This window comes from Cherax quadricarinatus, chromosome 65 (genome assembly GCF_038502225.1).
Source record: "Cherax quadricarinatus isolate ZL_2023a chromosome 65, ASM3850222v1, whole genome shotgun sequence".
In the NCBI taxonomy this organism is placed as follows: Eukaryota; Metazoa; Arthropoda; class Malacostraca; order Decapoda; family Parastacidae; genus Cherax; species Cherax quadricarinatus.
This window is the reverse complement of record NC_091356.1, coordinates 379,569-396,180: the sequence shown is the minus strand read 5'-3', so window position 1 is coordinate 396,180 and position 16,612 is coordinate 379,569. Positions and strand designations below refer to the sequence as shown.

The 16,612-nt window shown below is 43.6% G+C and overlaps 1 protein-coding gene across 1 annotated transcript; it reads left to right on the top strand.

The window, feature by feature from the left end:
- Positions 1-652: 652 nt before the first annotated feature.
- On the top strand, positions 653-15,353 carry LOC128700555 (zinc finger protein SNAI2). The gene is made up of 3 exons (XM_053793830.2): positions 653-1,505; positions 12,638-12,825; positions 13,724-15,353. Exons 1-3 carry the CDS (start codon positions 787-789, stop codon positions 14,125-14,127), a joined length of 1,311 nt encoding a protein of 436 aa, XP_053649805.2. The 5' UTR covers positions 653-786; the 3' UTR covers positions 14,128-15,353.
- Positions 15,354-16,612: the final 1,259 nt, after the last annotated feature.

Sequence of the window (16,612 nt, the reverse complement as noted above, 5' to 3'; positions counted from 1 at the left end):
GGGTATCTTTTACCCAACATTTGAGAACCTCCAGCAGTACTGAATGTTTCTTAAACATTCGCATCATTGGCTAAGATCTAGACTAGAGTTTCTTAAAGTTTTGTACCGCGGTTTATCCCAAGATGTGACCCACAACAGTTGACTAATGCCTAAGTACCTATTTACAACTAGGTGAACAGTTACAAGACGATTGATACCCAGGTTAATATTTTACTACCAGGTGAGCAGGAGCAGAAGGGTTAACAAGATTTACTCGTATATCTCGCCCAGACAGGGAATTAAGCCAGGAATATTTCCGTTGCGTGCTGTACGCTTAGACCTTAAAGGTCACTTTTTCGATTCTTGGGCCTGGTGAAACGTATGGGTAAGTTTCCTGCATGAAGTGTGAGGGAGGTGAGCACCATGACAGTAGTGTTGGCACTGCACTGCTAACTACGTACTCATGGTTTTAGTGTTAGGGCGGGTCCTGAAACAGCAGCTGTGACAAGGGTGTAGCATTGGGGCATCAGGGGAAGGCCCACAGGACATCGGGGGGGTGGGGTGCCTCGGGCATCAGGGTGGCCCTCGTGCTCAAAATAGGTGTGGGTGAGGCAGCACGTGGCACAGGGCGGGTGTGCCAACCACCGGCCGTCGCCACCAGTGCCACTACCACCTCGCCAGGAACAAGTGGCACCACTCACGTGTGTCTAAAGACCTTCTAGGTGCAGTGTAGTTCATTGTCACGGTGATTTATGTTCCACAACGTTCAACAACTGTTGTGTTTACCAGGTTGTGTTCGAAGAAGATATGGGCGAAGCCAGGGTGGTCTACAGCAGTGTGGAGGGCTCGTTGCCCTCTTTGTCAACATCTGTTGAAGCCGGGGCCGTCTACAGAAATATTGAGGTTCCTACTTTGTCGCAAACCCAGGGCGAAGCCAGGATTGTTTACAGCAATGTGCAAGGAACTGTACCTCCTTTGTCTCCAGCGCCTGGAGAAGCCAGAATCATCTACAGGAGTGCTGAAGTACCTCCTTTGTCGCCAGCGATTGGCGGAGCTGGTGATGTATACAGCAATGCTGAAGGTTCCACCACCCCGATGTCTCCATCACAAGGTGAGACCCCATGGCCGCCGTCTCCAGCTGGACCACACGACTCTCTCACTCTTCTAGCTGACATCGCTCTGGAGTGTGCAGACAAGCCATGGTTGGTAGCTTTGCGTCCTGAAGACCTGCCCGCTCGCTACAACACACCCACGCTTGTGAGCACGCCCACACCTGCGACGACGCCCACTCCGCAGAGAGAAAGCAGTACCCCTGTACTGGAACTAGATGCCCACACCACCATCATTACCGTAGCGCCACACTACGACCAGCCACTCAACCTCAGCACTAGTCCACCACGTACACCAGCACCCACCCCGCCCGCTCCCACTCCTCCCACCACACCTTCCCCACCTGTACGAGACGCCCACGTCTGCCCTGAGTGCGGACGGACCTACTCCACGTCTTCTAACCTCGCAAGACACAGGTATGTCAACCATATTTGTAATCTTACCCCAAGAAAGTTACACAAATAACCCACACATAGGAGAGAGAAGCTTACGACGACGACATTTCGTTTCGATCCGACTTGGATAATTTGCAAAGTCACGCAGTGTGACTTTGTAAATGGTCCAAGTCGAACCAAAACTTCGTCGTAAGCTTCTCTTTCCGACGTGCGGGTTATCTGTGTACTGTTCCAGCCACGGTAATGTGCCTTTTAGTTCACTAAGAAAGTGTTAAGAACATTGTTCCTCTAATTTTACTGAGTCTGTCTTTCTTCTACATTGCAATTAATTCATCGCTTTATACATCACTTAGCGTTACACCAAACCCAAGTTAACACTGCTTTCTCTCATTATTTGTTGTTCTGTGGTTGTAGTCTCTCTAGAGTTCAATATACGTACTCGTAATAGCGAGACTTTCTGGACTATCCAAAGTAACTTCAAGCAGTTAACAAAGTTCTTCGATCTGGATGCAAATTGTGTGTAGTCAACAACAATAAAGAGGACTCAAAGCTCACTGAAGAGGCGTTGACTGGGACGGCGTTTCGCTTGATCAAGTAGTGAGTTGATAAAGCTCTATACAGCAAAACACTGAGCCAATATATTTTTTTGCAATATGTCTTTTCTTCACGTTCAGTGATTTAACCTAAGGATGACACATCTGCACGTCCCATTATTTAAGGATGACACATCTGCACGTCCCATTATTTAAGGATGACACATCTGCACGTCCCATTATTTAAAGATGACACATCTGCACGTCCCATTATTTAAGGATGACACATCTGCACGTCCCATTATTTAAGGATGACACATCTGCACGTCCCATGATTTAAAGATGACACATCTGCACGTCCTATTATTTATTGATGACACATCCATACGTCTCATTATTTAATTAAGGCTAATGCATCTTTACGTGTCACGATTTATCTTTTTTTAAACAAAACAAAATTGCATATATCAACAGTGTGCAGCTGCACTATTCTGTGTGATAATTACAGTGGGACCAAAAGCTACTTGTGTTTTCCCCTATCATTTTCCGTCACGCAGGATGGGGCTCATGCAAGGTGTTGAAATCCGCCAATCTGAGCTGGGAGACTTCAGCAAGGCAATGAGGATATCATCAAGTATTTCAGCAAGAGCTCATTAACTATGCAAAGGTTTCCTTCCAGCATAGCTGAGTTACTATCACTTGGTGACTGCCATCTCTTAGGATAGCATATCCCATACGCAGGTGAAATGGAACTTCTATGAAGATATCTCCATCCCAGAGCGGAAGCATGATAAATTATACACAGGAGGCAGAGGAAAGAAAAAAGTGGAGGGAGAGAAATATGGATATTATATTTAACTACACACACACACACACACACACACACACACACACACACACACACACACACACACACACACACACACACACACACACACACACACACCCCGCACCACAGTTACAGTATTAGAACAGAAGTTGAAGGTTTGGTGCACAAATGCAGATGGATTAACGAAAAACATGAGGAATGGCAAGAAAGAATCATTGAGAAGTCCCCAGACATCATAGCAGTTACAGAAACAAAACTCAAGGAGACAACAGATGCAATCTTCCCACCAGGATACCAGATCATGAGGAAAGATAGAAGGGGCAGAGGGGGAGGTGGGGTTGCTCTGCTCGTAAAAAACAGATGGAAATTCGAGAAAATGGAAGGCATAGATGAGACGGGAGAAAAAGACTACATAGTAGGTACACTTCAGTCTGGGGAACACAAAGTGGTCATTGCAGTGATGTATAATCCACCACAGAACTGCAGGAGGCCAAGAGAGGAATATGAAGAGAGCAACAGAGCAATGGTGGACACACTTGCTGAGGTGGCAAGAAGAACTCACTCCAGCAGAGCAAAGTTGCTGGTTATGGGGAATTTCAACCACAGGGAGATTGACTGGGAAAACCTGGAGCCACATGGGGGTCCCAAAACATGGAGAGCCAGGATGTTGGACGTGGTGCTGGAAAACCTCATGCACCAACATGTTAAGGACACTACCAGAGTGAGAGGGGAGGATGAACCAGCAAGATTGGACCTTGTGTTCACCCTGGGCAGCTCAGACATTGAGGACATCAAGTATGAGAGTCCCCTAGGAGCTAGCGACCACGTGGTTCTGTGCTTTGAATACATAGTAGAGCTGCAAGTGGAGAGAATAACAGGAGTTGAATGGGAAAAGCCTGACTATAAAAGAGGGGACTACATAGGGTTGAAGAACTTCCTGCGGGAGGTCCAGTGGGACAGAGAACTGGCAGGAAAACCAGTAAATGAAATGATGGAATATGTAACAACAAAATGCAAGGAGGCAGTGGAAAGGTTTATTCCCAAGGGCAACAGTAACAACGGGAAGACCAGAACGAGCCCCTGGTTTACCCGACGGTGTAAAGAGGCAAAAACAAAGTGCAATAGAGAATGGAAAAAGTACAGAAGGCAGAGAACACACGAAAATAGGGAGATCAGTCGCAGAGCCAGGAATGAGTATGCACAGGTAAGGAGGGAGGCCTAGCGACAGTATGAAAATGACATAGCATCAAGAATCAAGACTGACCCGAAATTGTTGTATATCCACATCAGGAGGAAGACAACAGTCAAAGACCAGGTGATCAGATTAAGGACAGAAGGTGGAGAACTCACAAGAAATGATCAGGAGGTATGTGAGGAGCTGAACAGGAGATTTAAGGAAGTTTTTACAGTAGAGACAGGAAGGGCTCTGGGAAGACAGCACAGAAGGGAACATCAAGAGGGAATATACCAACAAGTGTTGGATGACATACGAACAACCGAGGAGGAGGTGAAGAAGCTGCTAAGTGACCTTGACACCTCAAAGGCGATGGGACCGGACAACATCTCCCCATGGGTCCTTAGAGAAGGAGCAGAGATGCTGTGCATGCCTCTAACCACAATCTTCAACACATCCCTTGAAACTGGGCAACTACATGAGAAATGGAAGACAGCTGATGTAGTCCCCATATTTAAGAAAGGAAACAGAAACGAGGCGCTAAACTACAGACCTGTGTCTCTGACATGTATTGTGTACAAAGTCATGGAGAAGATTATCAGGAGGAGAGTGGTCGAACACCTGGAAAGGAACAAGATTATAAATGAAAACCAGCATGGGCTCATGGAAGGCAAATCGTGTATCACAAACCTCCTGGAGTTTTATGACAAGGTAACAGAAGTAAGACACGAGAGAGAGGGGTGGGTAGATTGCGTTTTCCTAGATTAGTGCAGAAGCTGGAGGATCAGGCGCATGTTAGAGGGAGGGCACTGCAATGGATCAGGGAATACCTGACAGGGAGGCAGCAACGAGTCATGGTACGTGAAGAGGTATCACAGTGGGCGCCTGTGACGAGCGGGATCTCACAGGGGTCAGTTCTAGGACTAGTGCTATTTTTGATATATGTGAACGACATGATGGAAGGAATAGACTCTGAAGTGTCCCTGTTCGCAGATGATGTGAAGTTGATGAGAAGAATTAAATCGGATGAGGATGAGGCAGGACTGCAAAGAGACCTGGACAGGCTGGACATGTGGTTCAGTAACTGGCTTCTCGAATTCAATCCAGCCAAATGCAAAGTCATGAAGATTGGGGAGGGGCAAAGAAGACCGCAGACAGAGTATAGGCTAGGTGGACAAAGACTACAGACCTCATTCAGGGAGAAAGACCTTGGGGTGACCATAACACCGAGCACATCACCGGAGGCACACATCAACCAAATAACTGCTGCAGCATACGGGTGCCTGGCAAACCTGAGAATAGCGTTCCGATACCTTAATAAGGAATCGTTCAAGACACTGTACACTGTGTATGTTAGGCCCATACTGGAGTATGCAGCACCAGTCTGGAACCCACACCTGGTCAAGCACGTCAAGAAGTTAGAGAAAGTACAAAGGTTTGCAACAAGGCTAGTCCCAGAGCTCAGGGGAATGTCGTACGAGGAAAGGTTGAGGGAAATCGAACTGACGACACTGGAGGACAGAAGGGTCAGGGGAGACATGATAACGACATACAAGATACTGCGGGGAATAGACAAGGTGGACAGAGATAGGATGTTCCAGAGAGGGGACACAGGGACAAGGGGTCACAACTGGAAGCTGAAGACTCAGACGAGTCACAGGGAGGTTAGGAAGCATTTCTTCAGTCATAGAGTAGTCAGGAAGTGAAATAGCCTAGCAAGTGAAGTAGTGGAGGCAGGAACCATACATAGTTTTGAGAAGAGGTATGATACAGCTCAGGAAGCAGAGAGAGAGAGGACCTAGTAGCGATCAGTGAAGAGGCGGGGCCAGGAGCTGAGTCTCGACCCCTGCAACCACAATTAGGTGAGTACAATTAGGTGAGTACACACTGAGGCCCAGCGACAGTATGAAAATAACATAGCATCGAAAATCAAGATTGACCCGAAACTGTTGTATAGCCACATCAGGAGGAAGACAACAAAGACCAGGTGATCAGATTAAGGACAGAAGGTGGAGAACTCACAAGAAATGATCAGGAGGTATGTGAGGAGCTAAACAGGAGATTTAAGGAAGTTTTTACAGTAGAGACAGGAAGGGCTCTGGGAAGACAGCACAGAAGGGAACATCAAGAGGGAATATACCAACAAGTGTTGGATGACATACGAACAACCGAGGAGGAGGTGCAGAAGCTGCTAAGTGACCTTGATACCTCAAAGGCGATGGGACCGGACATCTCCCCATGGGTCCTTAGAGAAGGAGCAGAGATGCTGTGCGTGCCCCTAACCACAATCTTCAACACATCCCTTGAAACTGGGCAACTACCTGAGAAATGGAAGACAGCAAATGTAGTCCCCATATTTAAGAAAGGAAACAGAAATGAGGCACTAAACTACAAACCTGTGTCTCTGACATGTATTGTGTACAAAGTCACGGAGAAGATTATCAGGAGGAGAGTGATGGAACACCTAGAACGGAACAAGATTATAAATGAAAACCAGCATGGGTTCATGGAAGGCAAATCGTGTATCACAAACCTTCTGGAGCTTTATGACAAGGTAACAGAAGTAAGACACGAGAGAGAGGGGTGGGTTGATTGCGTTTTCTTAGACTCCAGGAAGGCCTTTGACACAGTTCCCCACAAGAGATTAGTGCAGAAGCTGGAGGATCAGGCGTATATAACAGGGAGGGCACTGCAATGAATCAGGGAATACCTGACAGGGAGACAGCAACGAGTCATGGTACGTGAAGAGGTATCACAGTGGGCGCCTGTTACGAGCGGGGTCCCACAGGGGTCAGTTCTAGGACCAGTGCTATTTTTTTATATATGCGAACGACATGATGGAAGGAATAGACTCTGAAGTGTCCCTATTCGCAGATGATGTGAAGTTGATGAGAAGAATTAAATCGGATGAGGATGAGGCAGGGCTGCAAAGAGACCTGGACAGGCTGGACCTGTGGTCCAGAAACTGGCTTCTCGAATTCAACCCTGCCAAATGCAAAATCATGAAGATTGGGGAGGGGCAAAGAAGACCGCAGACAGAGTATAGACTAGGTGGACAAAGACTACAGACCTCATTCAGGGAGAAAGACCTTGGGGTGACCATAACATAGAACACGTCACCGGAGGCACACATCAACCAAATAACTGCTGCAGCATACGGGTGCCTGGCAAACCTGAGAATAGCATTCCGATACCTTAATAAGGAATTGTTCAAGACACTGTACACTGTGTATGTTAGGCCCATACTGGAGTATGCAGCACCAGTCTGGAACCCACACCTGGTCAAGCACGTCAAGAAATTAGAGAAAGTACAAAGGTTTGCAACAAGGCTAGTCCCAGAGCTCAGGGGAATGTCGTACGAGGAAAGGTTGAGGGAAATCGAACTGACGACACTGGAGGACAGAAGGGTCAGGGGAGACATGATAACGACATACAAGATACTGCGGGGAATAGACAAGGTGGACAGAGATAGGATGTTCCAGAGAGGGGACACAGGGACAAGGGGTCACAACTGGAAGCTGAAGACTCAGACGAGTCACAGGAAGGTTAGGAAGCATTTCTTCAGTCATAGAGTTGTCAGGAAGTGGAATAGCCTAGCAAGTGAAGTAGTGGAGGCAGGAACCATACATAGTTTTAAGAAGAGGTATGATACAGCTCAGGAAGCAGAGAGGGAGAGGACCTAGTAGCGATCAGTGAAGTGGCGGGGTCAGGAGCTGAGTCTCGACCCCTGCAACCACAATTAGGTGAGTACAATTAGGTGAGTAAACACACACACACACACACACACACACACACACACACACACACACACACACACACACACACACACACACACACACACACACACACACACACACACACACACACACACACACAATAGTAAATAACAATTTAGAATTATACGCATGCGAACGTACACTAGTTATAACTTTTATTTTTTAATATGTTGGTGGTCCAAGTCCACCTGAGGCAGGGTGACCCCCCCCAAAAAGAAACACTTTCACCATCTTTCACACTATCGCTGTCTTTGCAGAGGCGCAGATACGACAGTTTGGATATCATTCCAAACAGCAAACATCTTAAACCCCTCCTTTAAAGTGGAGGCACTGTACTTCCTACTTCCAAAACTCAAGTCCGGCTTACCGGTGTTATTAATATACAGTATATAAAAAGAATACATCACATCAGCAGTGGTCTGCTACTCTGTTATGTTAAGTATGACATAACACAAAAACTATAGGGGATCCACTTGCTTCCCTTGAGTACTTCGTACTTTTAATACATTCAGCAGGCAGAACACATGATGACTCGTAGGGATCATAACCGTGTCTAGGGAATGGAAGGTAATTATGTTTGATTCGAGAAAGGAAAGGGTACTTCCAATTACTTAGATCACGAGCACTTCACCAGCAACCAGGTGCCATCGATAGACAGGGACAGGACAAGTGAACACAGAGACGGAATCTTTAACCTCGATACTTTATTAATCTAACGCAAAAAAAAACAAACAAACATGAATTTTTTTAATACACCGGAAGTCTTCCACCGAGATAAGGTGATTCCTCCCCCCCCCACACACACACAAAAAAAAACACATTCACCGTCATTCATTCAACCAGTGACTTGCCAGAAACTTGCTATTACAGTTGGTTACTTTTTGTATAAAAGTGGTATTATATACTGATGAGCATGTTAATACGGCACAATATGCGCTTTATGACATTATATTGAGAAGACGTTTCACCCACCGGGGACTTTATAATTCTTTATCAAATAATAAAAACCCCAGTGAACGAAATGTCTCAATAAAATGCCATAAACTACACTGTGTCTTATTAACACGCGTTAAATTTATGATGTAGAGGGAATCTCTCAGGACGACCCGTACAAAAACCCACATGAACTCCAAAAGGAATGAGCCAGAGAGACTTGTACTCCTAGCAAAGACCTTACTAGGCTTCCTACTTGACTGTGATTAGGGTGACTGTTGGTGGCTAGAGACTACATTACCATGTATGCTCCACAGCCCGGCTGACTACGTAAAGTTTTAAGGAAGGTATCAAATTCTATTTTCCATGCAAGTAATTCTTCTGATATATAAAATGAAAAAAAAAATATCCAAAGGACCCCAATGGAAATAAGTCTTGACTTTTTTTCGGGTTATCCCAGGTTGTCTACACATATGCTGCTGTGTATGATAATCTATGTAACTATATTTGTGTATATCTGAATAAACTTACTTATTTACTATCCTTTGTTTTCGTAAAACAAAGGATAGTTCTCAGAGTATCTCTAACATATCTTCAAGTTCTCAGAATATCTCTAAAATATCGGTGTATTTCTGAAATATACAAAATAAAATGAAAGATACGCACATCATGATGTAATGTATATACATATATACATACATATATAGTACATGATCGGGTGCACACCTGGCCAGTGATTCACTAGAGAAACAGCATGTATTGGGAGTTTGATCTCTATTCTAGGTATTAGTATTATTCTCGTTTGGTGGTGAACCAAGTTACGTGCAGCCTTAAGACCCTCATGCAGTCGATAGGCTTTAAACCCCTTTAACCAACTATTACAGATTATAATTGTATTGAAAACCAATTCGTGTATCTCGTCTTGCGGCACTGGAAGCCTCACTTCAATGTCAGGTGCTGGCTGGCCCTCACTTAATACTGAAAGTGACCTACCTACCACTAGAACTAAGCACACCTCTCTCACGAGCCCTCCTAGGGCGGGGAAGGTGCCAGAGCCAGGGCTTGCTACCACCTGCAGCTCACAAGACTGCCATTCCCACGAGCCCTCTGGGGCGGGGAAGATGGTAGACCAGAGGCCTAGCTTCTACCTACGAGCCCCGTGAGGATGGGGAATGGGGCTAGGCCTGGGGACAGTTGGTACCGAAGATGAGGAGGTACTTGTACTTCCTCCCATGGGAGACATAGGTCTCAAGACAGGGAGCCATCTGGAAAAGACCCTGGCCCGGAGAGTACCAGCGAATCTTGGAGCAGTAGAGAGTGCCTGCCACTTTCTGTTATAGTTTGTGGAAAGTGGTCTCAGAAAGTGCTCTTAAGAGTGGTTTGGATTTCATTTATTACATTAAACAAATGCATTGTGACAAGATTTTGTTATCAAGCCCTGGTTTTGTCAAGCCATGGTTCTGTCAAGCTAGGTTTGTCAAGGAAATCCTGGCTTATATGGATTTGGTTGTCAAATAGAGCCTAGCCAGTTTACTTGTCTGAGAGTCTACCCATAGATCGGTTATATGAGGGAGTCTAGCCATAATTCAGTTGTCTGAGAGACTAGTCATGGTTTAGTTGTCAGGTGTCTGAGAGTAGCCATAGTTCAGATGTCTAAGAGAGCCTAGCCATAGTTAGTTATCTGAAAAAGCCTAGCCGTAGTTCAGTTCTCTGAGAGAGCCTAGTCATAGTCCAGGTGTCTGAAAAAGCCTAGCCAAAGTTCAGTAATCTGAGAGCCTAGACATGGTTCAGTTTTGAGAGCCTATCTCAGTTGTCTTAGAGCCTAGCCATTGTTTAGTTGTCAGAGGATATTGTGAGTCTACCATTTTGAACACTTGAACGTCCATATTAATAAAAATAATAATAAATGATAATTATAATAATATACATATAATAATGCACGACCTGCACATGACTCCCCACGTCGCTGAAATATACACCTCTGGCTCCAATAAATTCCTTCGTACTACTGAGCCATTGCATGCACCATTACCACCACCTGCACCACTGTAGGAGCTCCACTTGCAACTTCGAAACTGAAAACATGGGGTTCAATGCCCTACTTGTGCTACTAACCTAGGCTCACTAATTTTACCCGCACTACTAACCCACATTCCATTTTGTACTAGTCCACTCATACTACCTGCTATCGTTACCACCTGCTCCTGGGCACCACCTGTTCACTAACACCACCTGTTCCTTGGAACCACCTGCTGCCATCATCACCACCTGCTCCTTGGCACAACTTATTCTTTGGCACCATCTACTCCCATCACCAACTTCTCACTGGCACCATTTGTTCCTTGGCACCATCTGCCTTCCCTGGCTCCAGGGGCTGTAGCGTCACAAGAACAACTAAACACTCACACGCCTCGTACTTTTCCTACGAGTGTGAGGAAGCTTACTGTCCCAAACTTGGCTAGAATGTTTCTAATTCTGGTGTCTGCTTCTCTCTTTTCACTTGGTTCGTGTTGTCACACTTTCTAATTCTGGTGTCTGCTCTCTTTCCTCTTAGTTCAAGCCATCACACTTTTTATTTCTGGTGTCTGCCTCTCTTTCCACTTGGTTCACGTTGTCACACTTTCTAAATGTTTCGTCTCGTCATACCGATCTATTCTTACGAAGACTTGTAAACACTCTCCCAAGTCCCATAACCTTAGGGTAAACTTTCCTCAATGCTTTTGTCTCAGGGACAACAATATTCTTGAAATATACTTCCGGTGCTAGATTTTCTGCATAATTTGTATTCTGGAATAGACGCATAGTGGACTGCGTTATTCCTTGGCATGGCTTTCGCTTTTACGCTTCTATCTGTTACCATCCAAGACTCAACACCAGAATTTTGTATTTACCTATTTCGTTACAAATTTGACTGTTTAGTTTAATATTTCAGAGTTCAGTTTTATATTTGACTGTTTAGTTATATACCTGACTGTTTACTAATATATTTGAGAGTTTAGTTATATATTTAACTATTTAGTTGCGCATTTGAAATTACAAAAATAGATCTTATGCTCGTTTTGTCCCATTTCTTTTAATAAACTTTTATAAACTTTTCTTTTAATTATTCAATTATTTAATTGCGTATTTCCTAATAATTAATTCCACATTAGTTGCCAAGCACTGTACGGAAATAGATGTAAATGTCCTTTCTGTACAACTTTCGTAATTTAGAAATATGATTTCTTGTTCTTACTGTTGCTATTAAGATGGCTTGGTTTATTGGGTTTAAAGCCTATCCACCAGTAGATGCTTGGGGATTTAGCCCACCAAAAATTTCTTCAGCCCCCCAAATAAAAATAATAATAGGTTTCCTAGTCCTTCTCGTCCCTTCCAACAATTTAGTCGTGCCTCAGTGTCCCAGTTCATTAATTCTGGCGCCGCATGTGCAGTCCACAAAACCAGTCAGTAAGGCTGATTGTATGTAAACTTTACACCACCAAATATACTTTAATTCCTAAAATGGTGATTAAACTCAATTTTCAGCATATATACAGTATTGACAGCCGCAGTACAATATAACCGTCGCTGACCTCACAATCTATTTTCTCGTGTTTTATAGTCTTGTATGTGGTTATGTCTCAATCTTCCTCTCCTGTCTTTCAACGAGGCTATTTCCGGTGTCTTCAATCTTCGTAACTGATATTACTTATATCTCTGGTTTTCTTGCTGGGTTGAGGAGGGTGTATTGGCAAGGGGATAGTAAACCTCAAGAGTTTGACAATAATATGTTTGTTTTTCCCACAGGTATCTTCCAGGGGAACGAGTAAATGCTTCCCCTTCTTCCGCCCCTCTACCCCCAATGGACGCCAAAGCATGTGGCTCACAAGTCCATAATATGTTGTACAATTCATTGTATGATATTTCAGACAGACGCATCGATCCCCGGACGACAAGAGGGTGGCGCGCAAGTGTCCATATTGCGATAAAGTGTATGTGAGCACCCCAGCCTTCAGTCAGCACATGCGCACTCACAACCAGGGCTGCAAGTGCCACACCTGCGGCAAGTGTTTCTCACGACCGTGGCTCCTCCAAGGACACATCAGGACCCACACAGGTCAACCCTCACACCCCACATACCAGGCTCACTCTTCACCTTTACATAGGCCTCAGATTTGTTACCTCAACAGCCGTAAGCTGTATCCCTCACAGATGTCTAAGTCTTTGACATTTGTGTCGGGAATGTAAACGGAATCTATACTACTCTCTGAGAATATTTGTGTCCATCCATTGTTACCCTTTGCTCTTTTTTTAATCTTTTAAGATGGCTATTCACACCTGACACTTTCTACAACATATGTTCATCTGTCTCTTCACACAAACAATACATTTGTTTCTTATGTGTTACACCTGTGGCTGTCACTAGTTATTCCCCACTAACACTATACCTGTCACTTGTATCTGTTACAAGTGTATTTGTCCCTAGTTATTTCCCACACTAACATTGCATCTCTTACGTATAACCGCTACTAACATCTGTATTTGTCACTAGTTATTCCCCACACTAACACATCTCTCACGTATTTCTGTCATAGCCAAGTGATGGACTACATTTGCGTTCCTCATACAGGATATATACACTGAGAGGTGTACTTATCTCAGTGTATATTAAGAGATTATGTAATTAACCTCTATTTTACAGAGTAAAATATTCTTTACTTGTGATAAACAGGTTATGTGCAGCCTTAATGGTTAAATTCCCATTATCCAACCCGTGTTTCCTCAAGACAACGGTAACTTTATCAAAATCTTTCGCAACTTTAATTAGTTTTAAATACTGATTCTCGTACAAGATGCTGACATGCAGATTACAAGAATAAAAATGTGTGTAAAGATGCTACTTAGCAAAAAGTTCCGTTCAATCATGATCGAAACGTCTTCTTCATTGCGTGTTTTAATACTCAATTGTCGGCCTGTTGCTCCATTCACCAAGAATGTTTTTTTTATTTTTGCAGGTGAGAAGCCGTTCAGGTGTAGCATGTGTGGTAAGGCCTTTGCTGACAAGTCCAACCTGCGGGCTCACGTCCAGACGCACTCCAGCATCAAGCCCTACGCCTGTACCCGCTGTGGCAAGTCCTTCGCTCTCAAATCCTACCTCTATAAGCACGAGGAGTCCTCTTCTTGCATGAAGCTCCACCGAGCCCTGAGTAGAAGTGGCATGACCCCCCATCCTGGGACTCCTGTTGTAGGACCTATTACAGGGGCACACGCTGATCTACCAGCCTCCACCTCGGCCATCACTACTACACTCCGCCATGCGTCGCCTAGCGGGTTCGGGAGTCGTGTTGGAGGGCGACCGTTGCATACAGTTACTATCCTTCGATCAGCTCCACATGTTTCAACTGCGCGTGCCCACTGACGCCTAAACATACCAAGTGTCCACTAACTACTTGAAATACACAACAAATGTTCACAGACACCTTTAAGTACACAACCAATGACCACGAACGCTTTGGGAAACACTGAACACCTTCAATGCCTAGCAACGCCTGCATATGTTCACTGACACTTTCTCGTGCATGGCAAATTTCCAGTGCCACCAAACACAGCAAATGGTCACTGACGTTTCTAAGTACATTACAACTGTCAACCATGCCTTCATGTATACTGCAAATGCCCTGTAACATCATTCAATATTGTAAATGTCCCGTGACAGATACAATTACACTGCAAAAGCCCACTAACACTCGTGAACACTATTTCGCTCCACACAACCTTCACTCTTCTTATCAACATGGTACAACATACTTCCACAAGAGAACACTAGGAAGATCTGTGGCAGTGAGAGAACTTTATAATTGACCAATAAACTAGTCAAAGAATGAAGCAGTGATGACTATGTTAGGGTGTGCCAAGTGGGGGATGCCAGGCAAGACTCATTACAGTTTTTATAGCTTACACTAATGACTGTCAGATACAGAGTATCAGTACTAATGATTATCAGGTCTAGAATTTATAACTATCAGGTCTAAAACTTTATATTACTAACTAATTTTGAACCTTTATAATAGTGATTGTCAGGTCTTGAGCATTTATATATGTGTAGAACTTTTATACTAGTGGCTATTAGGTGTAGAGCTTTTATAGTACTATCAGGTGCAGAACACCTATATTTGTAACTATCAGGTGTAGAACCTTTATATGTGACTCCGTTGAAAGGTCTTGCTACTGGTGTTGGGAAAGGTGTAGACGACCCACCTGTTCTCTTACTCCTAATCAAAACAGTTTTTTGGATTTTATATGTACACGCCCGAGTCACCTGATAGGTACCAGGGAAATGTAGTGGGCGATGGTAGCTGACAGCGAGTGAAGGGATTGTCGTGGATGATGGTAGGTGACGGTGAGTGAGGGGAGTGTCGTAAATTATGGCAGGTAACAGTGAGGGAAATGTTGGGGATGGTGGTAGGTAGCTGAGCGAGGATTGAATTCAGGTGATGTGTGATTTCAGCTGAAAGGAGAAATGTGACTGGGTAATTAGTCTTGGATAATAACATTATTATTATTATTATATTATTATTATTATTATATTATTATTATTATTATTATTATTATTATTATTATATTATTATTATTATTATTATTATTATTATATTATTATATTATTATTATTATTTTATTCATGAGAAGTGCTGAAATCGAAAGGAATATAGAACGCCTGGGAGGAAGGGAGACAATCAAGTTTGATCCGAGAAAGGGAAGGAAAGCTTCAATTCTTTGGATCAAGAACCAGTCACCATTAAGGTACCCCTCCCTCCTTTATATGGTAAATTATTAACAGAGGCCTCAATGCGTATTTGGCGACCTGGGTAAGCGAATATAAGGTTAGAGAAGGATTCCCAGGGTATTAGGTGACCTGGATAGGTGACTAGGTGATTAATAAAGGCGAACCAGTGAATCAGGCACCCTACATATTTGAATAAATGGCTAGTAGAGGTATCACAGAGTATTAGGTGCCTGGATAAGTTACTGAGTGATTAATAAAAGCTTCCCAGTGATTAAAATGACCTGGATAGGTGACTGATTAATAAAGGCTTTCCAGTGGTTTAGGTGACCTAAACAGGTAATTGGGTGATTTTTTTTCCAAGGCTTCCCAGTGAATTGTATGATCTGGATAGGTGAATAAACGGTTAGGATAGGTTTCCCAACATGATGGGTTGAGGGGGACCAGCAAACACTTTCTGTACTCGTAGTACTTAAGCAAAATATTTAATTTCCTAACAATTTGCATATTGTTAAGTTAAATGCTATTTAGAAAGTTACTCGCTGCTGTATCAGTTATTACACAAAAAGAATGACACAAGATTATATATATATATATATATATATATATATATATATATATATATATATATATATATATATATATATATATACACTAAATCCCTGTTCTAAGGGTTGTATATACCCTGCATTAGATTTAATGGTAAAAATATTACAATTGGTTTTAACCTACTGCTGTTGTAAAAAATGGAAGATTGAAAATACTTTAACCATTTATTGATAACAAAAATTGTAATAATAGAAATAACTATTATATGTATGAATGTGAATAAACTTAACATGGGTCCAGTAGACCTTAGTATACGGGAGGGAGCGAAGGGCGCTCTCTACGGGGGTATGTGGTGGATTTAGTGAAGTAGTTAAATCTCGGATGGGGATATCTAGTCAGTAGTGTTAGCGTCCCGGTAGACGTGTTAGTGTCACGGTAGACATGTTAGCGTCACGGTAGACGTGTTAGCGTCACGGCAGACGTGTTAGGGTCAAGGTAGACACGTTAGCGTCACGGCCGACAAGAAATTAGACAAAACTCATGAGCCCATTTTGGGTCTCCTAAAAACTCCAGG

Coding starts and splice junctions, on each gene's coding strand:
- LOC128700555 (XM_053793830.2), top strand. CDS start 787: ATGGGCGAAGCCAGGGTGGTCTACAGCAGTGTGGAGGGCTCGTTGCCC. Junction 1,506..12,637: donor TCTAACCTCGCAAGACACAG/GTATGTCAACCA, acceptor ATGATATTTCAG/ACAGACGCATCGATCCCCGG. Junction 12,826..13,723: donor ACACATCAGGACCCACACAG/GTCAACCCTCAC, acceptor TTATTTTTGCAG/GTGAGAAGCCGTTCAGGTGT.